Source organism: Rosa rugosa, chromosome 3, assembly GCF_958449725.1.
Source record: "Rosa rugosa chromosome 3, drRosRugo1.1, whole genome shotgun sequence".
Classification (NCBI taxonomy): Eukaryota; Viridiplantae; Streptophyta; class Magnoliopsida; order Rosales; family Rosaceae; genus Rosa; species Rosa rugosa.
The window spans coordinates 56,459,624-56,470,690 of NC_084822.1; the positions used below are offsets into that span (position 1 = coordinate 56,459,624).

General features: G+C 36.1%; 1 protein-coding gene across 1 annotated transcript; it reads right to left on the bottom strand.

Moving 5' to 3' along the window:
• Positions 1-4,189: 4,189 nt before the first annotated feature.
• LOC133737990 (secreted RxLR effector protein 161-like) lies at positions 4,190-5,102 on the bottom strand. Its single transcript, XM_062165434.1, has 2 exons — positions 4,511-5,102; positions 4,190-4,416 (listed from the first exon to the last, which is right to left on the bottom strand). Exons 1-2 carry the CDS (start codon positions 5,100-5,102, stop codon positions 4,190-4,192), a joined length of 819 nt encoding a protein of 272 aa, XP_062021418.1.
• Between the last annotated feature and the right edge of the window lie 5,965 nt (positions 5,103-11,067).

Consider the following 11,067-nt stretch of genomic DNA (forward strand, 5'->3'; position numbering starts at 1 on the left):
TCCGCCATCATCTTTTTCTTCTTTTTCTCTATTTGTTTTATTTTGGTTTTCCAAACAATGTGTAACTAACATTCTTTTTGTTAGGGGTGAGGTTTGAAGCCCCAATTATGTAGAACATATGTTTGTTTAAATCTAGTTTCTTGATCTTTGGTGTGGATTGATTGTTTATTTCTGCTTGATTGAAAACTTTTATGTGTTTATGTTCTTTGGGTCGACACTTAGGATATATGCATGTAATTGGAGCTAGGTTTAGAAAATAATTCACATAATCGTCTTGTTTTCTAATCCACAAGTATGCAAGGCTTTGGACAAAAGCTGATGTTTTAAACAACTAGAAGAGCGTGCTAGGTAGACGTTCTACACTAGACTGCAACTCTATAATCAATCGTTTCCATGAGATCTTAATGCTTCAAATGTGTTGACACTATATGTGTTGTTGATAGGATAGTGTTCTATACCTTGATTGCATGTTTGATAGGCTTAGCTATTGTGCGTTCACGTAGACTAAGTAATTAGGGAAACATAAATAAGGGACATGATCTGCTCCGACTTGTTTCTTGGTTGGTTTTTGTTCACACCTTAGTAATTGAAACTAGGTTAACTTAACATTGTTCGAAAGTAATTGGTGGTGGATTTCCAAGTTTCTAACATGTTCTCCATCTTATTTTCTCAAAATCAAAAATCAAATTCATTTTCCTTTTGTTTTCTCTTTTATTTTCGTTAAAAACCAAAAACCCCAAAATATTGTTCTTGCTTAGGATTGCAGAGCCCCTTTCTATCCCCTTCTGTTTCCTGCCATATTTTTCTCTCTTTTCTAGTATTTGACGTTTTTGTTTTGTTTAGTTTTAGATTTTATTTGTTTGATTTGTGTTTTAGTTAGTTTGTTTTTATTTTGTGTGATTAATTTGTTACCCTCAATCCCCGGCTTGAACCATCCTTGCTTACTCTATATTGCTAACGACTACATTTTGCAGGGTTAAGGTGAGCGTCTATTTTGGGCGTATCATGTAATAAGGCATGGCCATGTAATACAATCTTCCTATCCTTATTGTAACAGGAATGCAATTAGAACAACATAACTTAGTCCAATTACATGTTCTGTATGAAGAGTAATAAGTTACTGTGACTTTAGTTGATATTGATTAGTCCACAGAACCTTACAGTCTCCCACTTGGACTTATCAATATTCAACACAGCAAGAAATATCACTTTAAACCAGATATTGTAATTATGAAATGCGCGCTAGATAAGTCATGAATTCCAAATCATCCTCACAGCTCAGTCAATCTGCAGTTAACACCATCAGACAATGAGAAGACAGATGTTTAACCAAACAGCAGTACCTCATTACCATAATGCTGCAACCACAGATCACAGGAGCAATGATCTATACACAAAAATATATCTTGGGTGCTTTATGAAATATAACAACACATATAAGGTCCTTCCTGAAGGTAGGGGTCGTCAACGGGCCGGGCCTTGCTATATTTTTAAATAATAGCGGGCCGGGCTTTATTAAAAATAGACGGATCCAAGCCCGTCCATATAAAGCGGGCTTTTTCGGGCCGGGCCGGGCTTGGCCTTGCAGGCTTTTTTGGGCCGGGCCTTGCGGGCTTTATGTATAAATAAATATTTAAAGACACAAATATATTTTTTTTTAATCAAGCTTTGGAAATTCATTGGATAATGATCAAATACAATCAAAGATAACATATCTATAATTCTATATTGTACCAAAAAAAAATCTTTATTTATATATAGATACTAATTTATTGATAAATAAATTTTTAAAGGCACTAATTTTTTATAAATCTATATTTATACATCATACACTCCAAAGAGCAATATATAGCAATTCAAAGAAAATAAGAAAACTGACCGTTGGATGTGATTATTACAATAAAATAAGAGTGTGGTTAAAAATTTAGTCAATTTCACCATAGTTTCAAACCCGATCGGATTGGTCAACTGTAGTCACTTGCATGTTTTCTTGGTTGACCGATGGCGTGATGAACGCAAAACTTGCTTATTTTTTTACATCACGTTTGTAAATATTTCATCGATGGATGTGTGTGGACATAAGATAAAAATTTCAAATTTTAATTACAAATACGTTGGCCTATACTAATTTGTCTCATAAAGTTGTATGACTTATACATTGCATTTAAATTGTCGAGGTCCATTCTAAAACAACCGTGAAGTGGAAGATGAATTTGGAGAAACCAACCGCTCGATTGAGAAATTGTAATAATTTTATGGTGGTTGTAAAAAATCTAGCAAATTTGGTTATCGTTTCGAATTCGATCAACTAGGTCAAACGTAGTTACTCTTATAAACCTATATTTATATATCATACACTCCAAAGAGCAACCCCTATCAATTCAAAGAAAATGGGAAAACCGGCCGTTGGATGTGATTATTACAATAAATTATTAGTGTGATTAAAAATTTAGTCAATTTCACCATAGTTTCGAACTCGATCGGATTGGTCAACTGGAGTCACTTGCATGTTTTCTTGGTTGACCGATGGCGTGATGAACGCAAAACTTGTTTATTTTTTTACATCACGCTTGTAAATAATTCATCGATGGATGTGTGTGGACATAAGATAAAAATTTCAATTTTTAATTACAAATACGTTGGCCTATACTAATTTGTCTCCTAAAGTTGTATGACTTATACATTGCATTTAAATTGTTGAGGTCCATTCTAAAACAACCATGAAGTGGAAGATGAATTTGGAGAAACCAACCGCTCGATTGAGAGATTGTAATATTTTATGGTGGTTGTAAAAAATCTAGCAAATTTGGTTATCGTTTCGAATTCGATCAACTAGGTCAAACGTAGTTACTCTTATAAACCTATATTTATATATCATACACTCCTAAGAGCAACCCCTATCAATTCAAACAAAATGGAAAAACCGACCGTTGGATGAGTTTATTACAATAAATTATGAGTGTGGTAAAAAATTTAGCCAATTTCACCATATTTTCGAATTCGATCGAATTGGTCAACCGATATTTAGAATATATATATATATATACATATTTTATATAGAAGTATAAGAACTTCCACACACACACACACACACACATATATATATATATATATATATCTCTCTATATATATATAAACACACATACATGATATATTGATATATATATATATATACAGATCCTATCCAGAGCGGAGCTCCACTTTGAAATTAACGTGTGAAGTTCGAGTTTTGGGTCACTTTTCGGTCGCATATCCACATCTCGACCGTTCAGTTTTTAGGTACTAGTGTATAGATCGTCTCTGCAAGTTTTTAGCCAAAATGATGATCGTTAAGGTATCTAACTCGCTTAAACCACTGGACGGATTGAATCTGTCAACCTGAACCGTACTAGCTTTAAGGCAATTATCAATGCCTTAACGATCATCATTTTTGCTGAAAATTTGCAGAGACGATCTATACACTAGTACCTAAAAACTGAACGATCGAGATGTGGATATGCGACCGAAAAGAGACCCAAAACTTGAACTTCACACGTAAATTTTCAAAGCGAAGCTCCGCTCTGGATAGGATCTGTATATATATATATATAAACACACACACAAATATATATCTATATATAACACACACACACACACACACACATATATATATATAAACACACACAAATATATATCTATATGTGTGTACATATATATTTATAAACACACACACACATATATATATATATATATATATATATAATATTTTACTGGCTTTTACGGGCCGGGCCTAGCGGGCCTTTGGCGGGCCGGACTTTGCTGGCTTTTTGCGGGCCGGCCCACTACCCACCCGAGGCGGGCTTTTTAACGGGCCGGGCCGGGCTTTTAGCCCTCAGGGCCGGCGGGCCTCCATCGGCCCACTTGATCCGCAGGCTTTTTGATGAGGCCTACCTGAAGGATTCAATAACAGAATCAAGCATGCACAAAAATTCAAGTTCATATTGACTCATCACAAGTATGCAAATCTGCAACTGATATTTGACATTCTTGAAAAATTCTAAACTTTCAAGCTTAACAATGTATGCAGAACCTTTATAATGATGAGAGCCTTGAACAAATAAACTTCTAAAATAAATTTTACTTAAGGCAATTTTAAAGTTTTCAGATATTAAAGTATGATTCATATAATGAACTCATAATTAACTCCCACTCATTCAGCCATGTCAAAATTCTCTAAGACACCCATATTTTTGACATGTACCTGAAAAGGTGCTACTGCAATGGCCTTTGTGAAAGGATCTGCAAGTTGAGCTAGGGTGCCGATTTTGATTATTTCAATTTCATTGTTTCTCACACTTTCTCTGACTGCATAGTACTTCACATCTATATTCCTCGAGGTTGTGGATCTCTTATTGTTCTTAGCAAAAAACACTGCAGCTGCATTATCACAATAAAGCTTTAACCGTCTTTGTACTGAATCTACCACCTTTATTTCATTCATAAAATTTCTCAACCATATATAAAGCTTGACCAGTAGCATCATGAATAGCCGCATATTCAGCATGCATAGTTGAAGTGGCTGTTAGAGACTGTTTAACACTTCTCCAAGATATTGCACCTCCTGCCAACATATAGATATACCTTGAGGTAGATTTCAAGTCATCGATGCAACCTTTGTAATCAGAATATGTGTATCCAATGATCTCAAGGTCCTGATCTTCAATTCTTCTATATACCAGCATATAATCTTTTGTTTTCTGTAAATACCTGAGTACCTTCTTGCCTGCAACCCAATGATCATTCCCAGGATTGGACTTATATCTTGCCAATACCCCAACTGAAAAGGCAATGTCTGGCCTTGTGCACACTTGAGCATACATTAAGCTCCCAACCAGTCTAGCATATGGTCTTTTGTCCATCTCTTTCTTTTCTAGTGAGTTTTTGGGACATTGCCCTGAGTGTAGCTTATCCCCTTTTGACATTGGTGACTCACCTGCTTTACATGTTTCCATTGCAAACCTCTTAAGCACTCTGTCAATGTAGTTTCTTTGACACAATCCCAAAGCTTTTCTTTCTCTGTCTCTCTTGATTTCTATACCAAGTACAAACGCAGCTTCACCCATATCTTTCATATCAAAATTCTTTGTTTCTTTTAACATATTCACATCACCAACAAGATATCATCAACATATAAGATTAAGAAAATAAACTTGCTCCCACTGATCTTCATATATATGCATTCATCTAACCTATTTTCCTCAAATCCAAATGAAGTAATCACTAAATCAAACTTAAGGTACCATTGTCTAGAAGCCTGCTTTAAACCATAAATGGATTTCTTAAGTTTACATACCTTGTCGATTTGTCCTTCAACAATAAAACCCTCGGGTTGCACCATGTATATCTCTTCATCAAGATTTCCATTTAGAAAAGCTGTCTTGACGTCCATTTGGTGCAGCTCAAGATCAAAGTGAGCTACTAAAGCCATTAATATCCTGAAGGCATCTTTAGTTGACACTGGTGAGAATGTTTCTGTGTAATCAATTCCTTCCTTTTGAGTGAATCCTTTGACAACCAACCTTGCCTTGTGTCTTTCTATATTACCTCTTGAATCTTTCTTGGTCTTGAATACCCATTTGCATCCCACTGGTTTGTATCCTTCTGGTTTATCAACCAATTCCCACACTTTGTTTATTTCCATTGACTTCAATTCTGACTCCATGGCCTCTATCCATTTATCTGCATATGTTGATTGTAGTGCCTGCGAATAAGTAACTTGATCTTCTTCTTCTCCAAGATCAAAATCTGTCTCTGTCAGAAAAGTTGTTTCGTAACAATCTGGAATGGCTGATCTTCTTTCCCTTTGTGATCTTCTCAATTGTATTGGTTCTTGTTGTTGCTGTTGTGGTTCTACTTCTTGAGGTTGTTGAACATTTTCATCATGTCGATGAGGCTCATCATGAGGTTCTTGTTGTTGTGCAGCTTCATTTTGTTCAAATTGTGGTTGAATGTCATCATGTTCAATTGCAGGTGTTTCTGCTGGAGGCACAACATTATGCATAGCTGGTACTTCAATCTGATCCATCACTTCAGTGCTTATTCCTTCATCACTGTTGTAAACTAACCACTCAAAAGTATCATTAGTATCAGTTTCATCAATTTCTTCAAATTTACTAATATCGACAATGTCTGAACCATCTAATTCTCCAACAAAAACGGCTCTATTGGTTTCTAATATTTGTGTGCTGCCATGAGGACTATAAAACCTGTACCCTTTAGATTTGTTCAAGTAACCAACAAAATAAACACTAGAGGTTCTGTAATCCAATTTTTGTTGCTGAGGGTTGTAAATCCTTGCTTCTGCTTTGCAGCCCCATACATGAAAGTGATGTAGACTAGGTTTCTTGTTGAACCATAACTCAAAAGGTGTTTTATTCTCAACTGATTTGCTAGGGGTCCTATTACATATGTAGTTAGCTGTCTTCAGTGCTTCCCCCCATAAATATCTCGGCAAACCAGACTTACAGATCATACTTCTCACCATATTTATCAAAGTCCTATTCCTTCTCTCTGCGACTCCATTCTGCTGTGGGGTTCCTGGTGTGGTGTACTGAGCCTTGATTCCACATTCTTGAAGATAGAGAGCAAAGGGACCCTTGTTTTGCCCTGATTCAGTGTACCTGCCATGGAACTCTCCACCTCTATCTGATTTAACAACTTTTATAACCTTGTTCAGCTGTTTCTCTGCCTCTGCTTTAAAAATTTTAAAAACTTCCAGAGCTTTTGATTTTTCAGAAATAAGAAAAATTTGACAATATCTAGAAAAGTCATCAATAAAAGTAATGAAGTATTGATTTCCACAGATGGTTTTATGAGGAAAAGGACCACAAATGTCAGTGTGAATAAGTTCTAATAGCTCTTGACTTCTAATTGACCCTTTCTTCCTAAGATTGGTGGTTTTACCCTTAAGACATTCTATGCAAACACCGAAATCTGAAAAGTCTAAAGAAGATAAAACATTTTCTTTGATTAAGATTTTCAACCTTTCTTATGAAATATGACCCAAACGTTTATGCCAAAGAAAAGCAGATTTTTCATTCAGTCTAGGCCTTTTAAAACCAACAGATTTTTCAGTCAAAAACACTTCAACAGAATTCATGCAATTCATATGTCAATAACCGTCAATTAAAGAAGCATCACCAATAAAATCAGAATTTTTGAAGAAATCTAAACCTTTATTATTGCCTGTAAAAGTACAACCATTGTTTTTTACTAAAAGAGAGCCTGAAATCAGGTTTCTTTGCATATAAGGAATACAAAACACATTTTCTAAATCTAAAGAAAAACCAGTAGTAAAAACAAGTCTAACGACTCCTATGGCCTTGACAGCTACTCAGTTCCCATTCCCCGAGCTAATCCTAGCTTCATCCTTGTTTGGAATCCTCTTTCTTAGAAAACCCTGCATAGATGTAATAACATGAATTGGAGATGCAGTATCAAACCACCAAGAGCTACTAGACACACTGACAGTTTTTTACTCTAAATGAAAAACAATTTTATTTTGAAAACTGAAATTATTACCTTTCTTACTCATCCAGTTAAAACCTCTACAATCTTTCTTAACATGCCCTGGCTTACGACAGAAGAAACACTTAACTGAACTTGACTTTTGATTCTTAAAGTTGTTAGATCCCTGAGTTGCTTCATTTTGTGTTTTTGAGGTAGATGCTGCAGAATACTTGGACTTAAAAGCTTTCTTCTTGAATTGTGGTTTGCTGACCAGATTAATAGCTACCCCTTTTCTCTTCTTAATTCTATCTTCTTCTTGCACACACATTGAAATCAACTCATTCACACTCCATTTTTCTTTCTGTGTGTTGTAGCTGCATTCTAGCTGAGAGTATTGTGCGGGTAATGAATTCAGAATTAGGTGAACTAGAAAGGGATCATCAATGGTGACACCTAAAGCCTTTAATTTTGCTGCAGTTTCTGTCCCCTTCAGAATGTATTCCCTAATGCCCTACTCCATCGAACTTCATGCCAGTAAGAGCATTCATTAATGCTCCAGTTTCAGCCTTGTCAGACACTTGATACTTTTCTTCAATATTCTTAAAATACTCCCTTGCTAGTTTTGCATCTGGTATACCTCCCTTCACAGCTTCTGACATGGATCTTTTCATGATAACTAGAGGGCCATTATGTTATGTTTATGCCACTGAGCATATTTATCTTTTGCTTCCCTAGTACTGGTAGGTGTTAACTCAGTTGGGGGGTCTTCATACAGGACATGTTCTAGGTCTTGTTTCCATCTCTTAAAGTTTGAACCATTAAGAGTTTCCATTTGGTTGCAATTAAAAAGCATATTCATAGCTGAAAATTTTAGAAGTTTTATTAGTAAACAATGCATTTAGTTAACTGAAGAGGCAATGAATGAAGTTCCTATATGAATGTTGAATGTGTCATGCTTTACCTAGAGTGGCAAAAAGACTTTTGACACTTATTTTGCCTTAATCATATACACAAAATCTAAGAAACTCAACTGTAGGTATCTTGAACATGTTAACACCTAGAGTGGCAAGAAAACAGTTCATGTTACCTTCTTAAGGCAAGTTTTAGACTTTGTTATATGCTGACATTGACCTCAGAAGCTCTAATCATTTATACCTCCTGTATGGAGCAAGGATTCAAGCTACTAAAATCAATGTCACAAGCTGCTGATCCAGTACTAATGTTTTAGTATAAATCTTTTCACAAGGGACTGCTATCGACAGTACTATCTGTAAAAAAAAAAACTTAAACTAAAACTGGACCAAGACAATTAAGTGCTAGAAAAGAGTTTTATGATTATAATCTTATTGTGAAGTTTTTTTTTTTTTCCTTCTCAATGAAACTGGAGACTAAGCATACTATTCAACAATCACAAAACTCAATCAAAACACAATCAACCTGCAAAAATTACATATATATAGGCCTCAACAAGGCTATTCGAATTTAAATTTTGCAAAAAAGAATCAAAAACTGGAGCATGTATAAGTCGTGCACCTGGGTTTGAGATTTATGAAGGTCTGATTACTGATGACGATCCGAAAGCAAAAATTGTAGATACAGAGGCTCTTTGATTAAGGATTCAACAAGCTATAGAGAGTATTTAGGCGGAATCTTCTTGTTGAAGGCTTAATCGAGAAACCCTGGCATCTGAAGCAAACCCAGAATTGGGAATAACCGTAGTCAAACAACGTTAAAAGAAGATTTGCTTCGTTCAGTTTTTATTTTATTTTTTATGTTCAGGCTTTTGGGTGGGGTTGCCAGATTTGGGCCGGGTTTAATGAAGCAGGCCCTAAACAGACATGACTTAATTCTCTCCCCCTTGGTGTTTTTTTTTTTTTTTTGAAGAAAAACTGTAGGCTCCGATTTATTTTGTGTATGAAAACAAAAATAATTTTTGCATAAGATTAAGTCGATTCTTAATTGAGCACAAAGGCTCTGATACCAAATATAAGTTGAAAACTGGAAAGCATGCATATGATCATTGTGCTCAATATAAGAATACATAAATTTACCTGGAGCTGCAGCCATTGTTGAAGACAACAGTTTGAATTTGTGAGCTGATGTACTTGGTTTGTTATCCTCTGAGCTATCCTTTAGTAAGAGTCTCCAATGGGCAGAGATTATGAATTCTCAATTGATGATGGTTGCTGATAGCTAGAGCAAGGACCAAGTAGTCCTATATATAGGCTTTAGTTTAGGCTCCTTCCCATAAAAGTTTTTCCTAAACCTATTAGCAATAGGAACTATATTCCTGAAGTGTGTACAGAACAGTTTTACCTAATGTAATAAGGCATGGCCATGTAATACAATCTTCATATCCTTATTGTAACAGGAATGCAATTAGAACAAAATAATGAAGAGTAATAAGTTACTGTGACTTTAGTTGATATTGATTAGTTCACAAAATCTTACACTAAATCACCGTTGTGTATTTAATTATTCAATAACGGTTTTCACTCAGATCCCACATTGGAAAAGTGACAAATAAAATATAACTTATAAGTGGGTGGATCTCATCCAATTGTACCGAGGCCTTTTGTGATTAAAACCCAACACCTAACGGGTGGTTAAATTGGGACAGTATCGGTACAATGGTGGGCCACGGGCCACGCTTGTCGTTGTTTAACAGTGTAGTTGTAGTGGAAGTGTTTTCCAGCGAGCAGGAGCGGGTGATTGGAGAAGACATTGTCGTGCTTAGTGAAACACTCTTCCACTATCGATGGCGATTCTGCCGTATTTTGCGGAGAGTGATTCGAGGGTCCGGTGGATCGGTTGTCTGAGAAGATGGAGGTGACCGATAATAGGAAGGCAAGGAGGGCTTGGGGGTAGATTCTTGTACTTTTGTGATCTATTATTGGTTATGAAAAGCTTGATGAGAAGCAGGGCAAAGACGATGAGAGCTAAACTGTTCGATAAGGGATCTCCCATTTTTTCAAAATGATTCATTTCAGTTTAGTTTGATCACTTCTATGTTCTTGGTATTTCTTTATTCACTGGGAATCTTTTGCTAATATAAAGGAAGGACCTTCTCACCGAAGCAAAGGCTGTGTGTAGCAGTCTAAGTTAGACTCATCCTAGTGTTCTGGGCCAAGCTTGACCTGAAGATCAGAGGTTTTAGTTGCTTTTCTTGATGATCAAAAAACAAATAAAAAGTTTCTTTTGGGCCTTATTATGAGCCCCAATGGACCAACAAATGCAGCATGAGAATTTAAGCTGAAGAAGCCCAAATCACTTGGGATTTTGTGTTAGTAAAACTAACTGTAAAACTGTAGAGGAGAAGATCTTGCGTGGGGCACCCGTAGGGACACGTGGTGGGGAGGGCCAATCACCCCCCAGCAGAGGGGGTGTTTTGGGTATTTCACTTTAAGAAGCAGGGGCATTTTCGGCAGAGATGGAAAATTTCGGCAGTTCTGATTGGGTGACCGTAAGGCCACGTGGTGGGGAAACCCCCACCTAATTATTTGCCAACTGTAGAGTGCATGGAAAGGCAAGTTTGCAGTTGGAATCTCTACGAGTCACAGATTCTCTTTCATTCCTTTT

What these genes read in the sequence shown, in the direction of transcription:
- LOC133737990 (XM_062165434.1), bottom strand. Translation starts at nt 5,102, where the DNA reads ATGGGTGAAGCTGCGTTTGTACTTGGTATAGAAATCAAGAGAGACAGA. An exon ending in GGCTATTCATGATGCTACTG is followed by an intron (nt 4,417 to 4,510) that starts GTCAAGCTTTAT and finishes GTGATAATGCAG; the next exon opens with CTGCAGTGTTTTTTGCTAAG.